The sequence below is a fragment of the Trichosurus vulpecula genome, chromosome 7, assembly GCF_011100635.1.
Source record: "Trichosurus vulpecula isolate mTriVul1 chromosome 7, mTriVul1.pri, whole genome shotgun sequence".
NCBI classification, from domain to species: domain Eukaryota; kingdom Metazoa; phylum Chordata; class Mammalia; order Diprotodontia; family Phalangeridae; genus Trichosurus; species Trichosurus vulpecula.
Genome location: NC_050579.1, coordinates 10,353,371 through 10,356,617, shown reverse-complemented (window position 1 = coordinate 10,356,617; position 3,247 = coordinate 10,353,371). Strand labels below are relative to the sequence as shown.

Here is a 3,247-nt window from a genome sequence, read left to right as displayed (position 1 = left end):
TGAATAAAGCATAATTGCAGTAAATCAAAGGAAATATGAGCTGCCATCTCCACTCTAAATGTTCATATGGACTATTTACGCTTGACCTGTGGTAGAGCTTTCCAAGCTTGTATTGGTCTGAACAGCTACAGTCAGACACAGTCAGACCTCGACCCCAACATAGTGATATCATTTTGGTCCTCTTTGAGCATGAAGGACAATGATAGATAGATAGATAGATAGATAGATAGATAGATAGATAGATAGACAGACCGACAGACCAACAGATGGACGGACAGACTGACGGACAGACAGATAGACATAGATAGATAGATAGATAGATAGATAGATAGATAGATAGATAGATAGATGGAAGATCGACATTCCACATACAAAGAAAATGACAATAACAAATACATACATCATATATGTGTGTGTCTCTCTTCCTACATAATGTAATTTCTCTGTTTATCTCTTTTAATCACGTACATTTTTGCTGTTGCTTCGTTTGCTACCCCTGCTTTTTTAAATTCAGTTGAAGCATAAGAGATTTTGCTCCAACCCTTTATTTTTTTTTTGATAAAAAGTATTTTTATTTTGACATCTGAATAAGTGTTGACTCCTCAGGACACGGCCTTTGGCATCTTTTCCAACTTATTCATCAGCTTGTTGCACTGTGCCTTTTTCAGAAACATAGATGCCATCCAAAAATTTTCTGATATCCTTGTTTTTGACTGTTGTGGCCTGTTGGATCAGGGCAGCTGAGTTTGAAACAAGTTCAATATCATTTCCTTCAAGAATTAACTCATCTTTTTGGGCTTGAGAAACAGCACAAGCAACACCTGGTCTCATGCTCACTCTTCGGATATATTTTTCACCCAAGAAATTTCTAATTTCAACAAGTGAGCCATTCTCTTGAATAACAACATTGATGGGGAAGTGAGCATACACAGACCTCATCTTGTAACGAAAACCCAGGGTAATGCCTTTGATCATGTTTTGTACATGACTACAGATTATGCGCACGGTTGCAAGTTCTTTTCGATTTCCCCACCATTTGTCCACCCGGAGCCTCTTTTTCTTCTTTCCAAGGAGACTGAGCTCAGCATTGATATGGTTGAAATCCCTACAGAGGATTCCTCTGGGCCCCTTCACAATAACTGTCCGACCCTTAAGAGAGATGTCAACATTTTCTGGGATGTCGACCGTCTGGTTGCTTAGAATGGTCTTCATTCTGGTAGCGAACGGGCCAAAAAGCTCCAACCCTTTATTTTAACTCTGTATGAATCTTTCTGTTTCAAGTGTAATTGTATGTTGTATGTATGTTGAAAACAACATATGGTTTAATGCTGGTTTCTAGTCCCCTACACTCTGCTTTTCTGTTTTAAGGATGAGCTCATCTAATTCACCTTTGCAGTTATACTTCTTGTGTATTTCCTTCCATTTTATTTGCTTCTGCTTTTTTCTCTTTCCCTCCCTGCCCCTCACTCTTTACAAAGACGTCTGTCAGCTTTCTATTTTTTTTTCTTTGACCTAAAAGCTCTGTATTTTGGTTATGAATTTCCTGGTTTTTTTTTTCATTTTGGATTTTCTATCAAGAGGTAACTGGCAGATTCTTTCTATTTTTACTCTATCTTCTAGATCTAATAAATCTGAGCAGTTTTCTTTCGTGACTTCATAAAATTTCTCTATCCCGGCTATTTTTTTTTCTTGGTCATGGTTTCCAAAAACTCAATGATTTTTAAAATAATCTCCCCTTGGCTGTTTTCTAGGTCAGTTTTTGAAAATATGAAAAAACTTACATTTTCCACTAGTTTTTTCAGACTTCTGATTTTGTTTTAAGATTCCTTTTTGTTTCATGGAGTCATTAATTTCTATTTGGTCACCATTAATGTCTCCATTTTACAGGTGAGGAAATGAGGCTTATAAAGGTAAGGTGGTTTGCTAGAGCTCCATAGCTAGTCAATGTCAGAGACAAGATTCAAACACAGATCTCTTGGACCCCGGGGCTAGCACTCTCTCTAAGCTGCCAAGATCACAGCATGCTGTAACTGGACAGGGCTTAATCTAATCCATTCTTTTAAAAATTCAGAAAGGCCATGCATGTCTTTTGGGTGCTACCAGTCTTGACAGAAATGTGATGAAGAAACAAAGACCTAGAAAAAGAGCCTCAGTGGGTGTGTATAAGAATAACTCTCCCCATGTCACCCCAATTGATGCTTCCCAAGTGATAGGACCAGGGAGGACAGGAGAGATGAGTCAAAGCTGGAAGGATGGAAGGGGCAGAGTCCTAGTGAGTCTTGTCTGACTCATTCTGAACCTCCATCGGTCACTGCTGCTGACATGAGCTCTTGGGAGAACTACCACTACCATCAACCACTACAAGTTAGAGAATTAACATCTGCAAATACAGCTCCAGACCCATTCTTAAACACTCCTATGTAAGTAGCTCCAGACATGGCGCAATGAGCCAGGAATGGGATTCGCTCCTAGAAAAAAGTATAATCTGGATAAATGAGGGGGAAAGTCTCATCAATCACTTCATTATCTTCTTGGGAGTGTGTGCCCTCTGGCAGCAGATTGAGGGGGCTGGCATTCCAAACTTTTGCTATGTCCAAGGAGTAGCACAGCAAAATGTGGAAATGCGTAAGCCTGTTTCTTCATGAGCAATGTGTGGGTTGACCACACAGTTCTGAGGCTGACTGGACCATGCATAAACAAATAAAAGTACAGCTCCAAGCCCAGCCCTTGGGGGCAGCTTGACTGGTACAGCTATGTGGTAGCATTTGAAGGTGGCTGACATGTTCAGCACATCACACCCAATGGTTGGACTGACCTCAGTCCCAGAGAGCCACCCCAGGAGCCATTTCACTTGGTCGACATCAGTAGAGTTTGTCCTGAGAGACCAGTCCGTAAGTCAGAAGGCAATTCACCCAAGACAGCAGGAAAAACAGTAGGAAAAGATCTTATCAAGGTCAATGAAAAAGAGACATTTTCTTGCTCATCTCTTGACCACAACAGCGGAGAATGGTTTAATCCATAGTATGATACAATCTGTGGCCAAAGGAGACACATGCTAAGAGGATTTTAGTCTCTGTCTATTCATTCTCCAAAATAAGTGCTGTGGAATGGAAAGGCCGGGGATAGAAGGGACTGGCTTGGTACACTGAGGAGAGCCTTCAATCCGGATTCAGAGAACCTGGGTTTGAATGCCAGCTCCGATGCACATTCCCCATATGGCCTTGGGCAAAGCTCTGAACTTCCATGG

General features: G+C 40.9%; 1 protein-coding gene across 1 annotated transcript; it reads right to left on the bottom strand.

Annotated features, from left to right (window-relative positions):
- Positions 1 to 623: 623 nt before the first annotated feature.
- On the bottom strand, positions 624 to 1,222 carry LOC118857266 (60S ribosomal protein L9-like). The gene has a single exon (XM_036767938.1). It carries the CDS (start codon positions 1,210 to 1,212, stop codon positions 634 to 636), a length of 579 nt encoding a protein of 192 aa, XP_036623833.1. The 5' UTR covers positions 1,213 to 1,222; the 3' UTR covers positions 624 to 633.
- Positions 1,223 to 3,247: the final 2,025 nt, after the last annotated feature.

Bases quoted from the DNA above. Each gene is read 5' to 3' on its own strand.
- LOC118857266 (XM_036767938.1), bottom strand. From the start codon at position 1,212: ATGAAGACCATTCTAAGCAACCAGACGGTCGACATCCCAGAAAATGTT.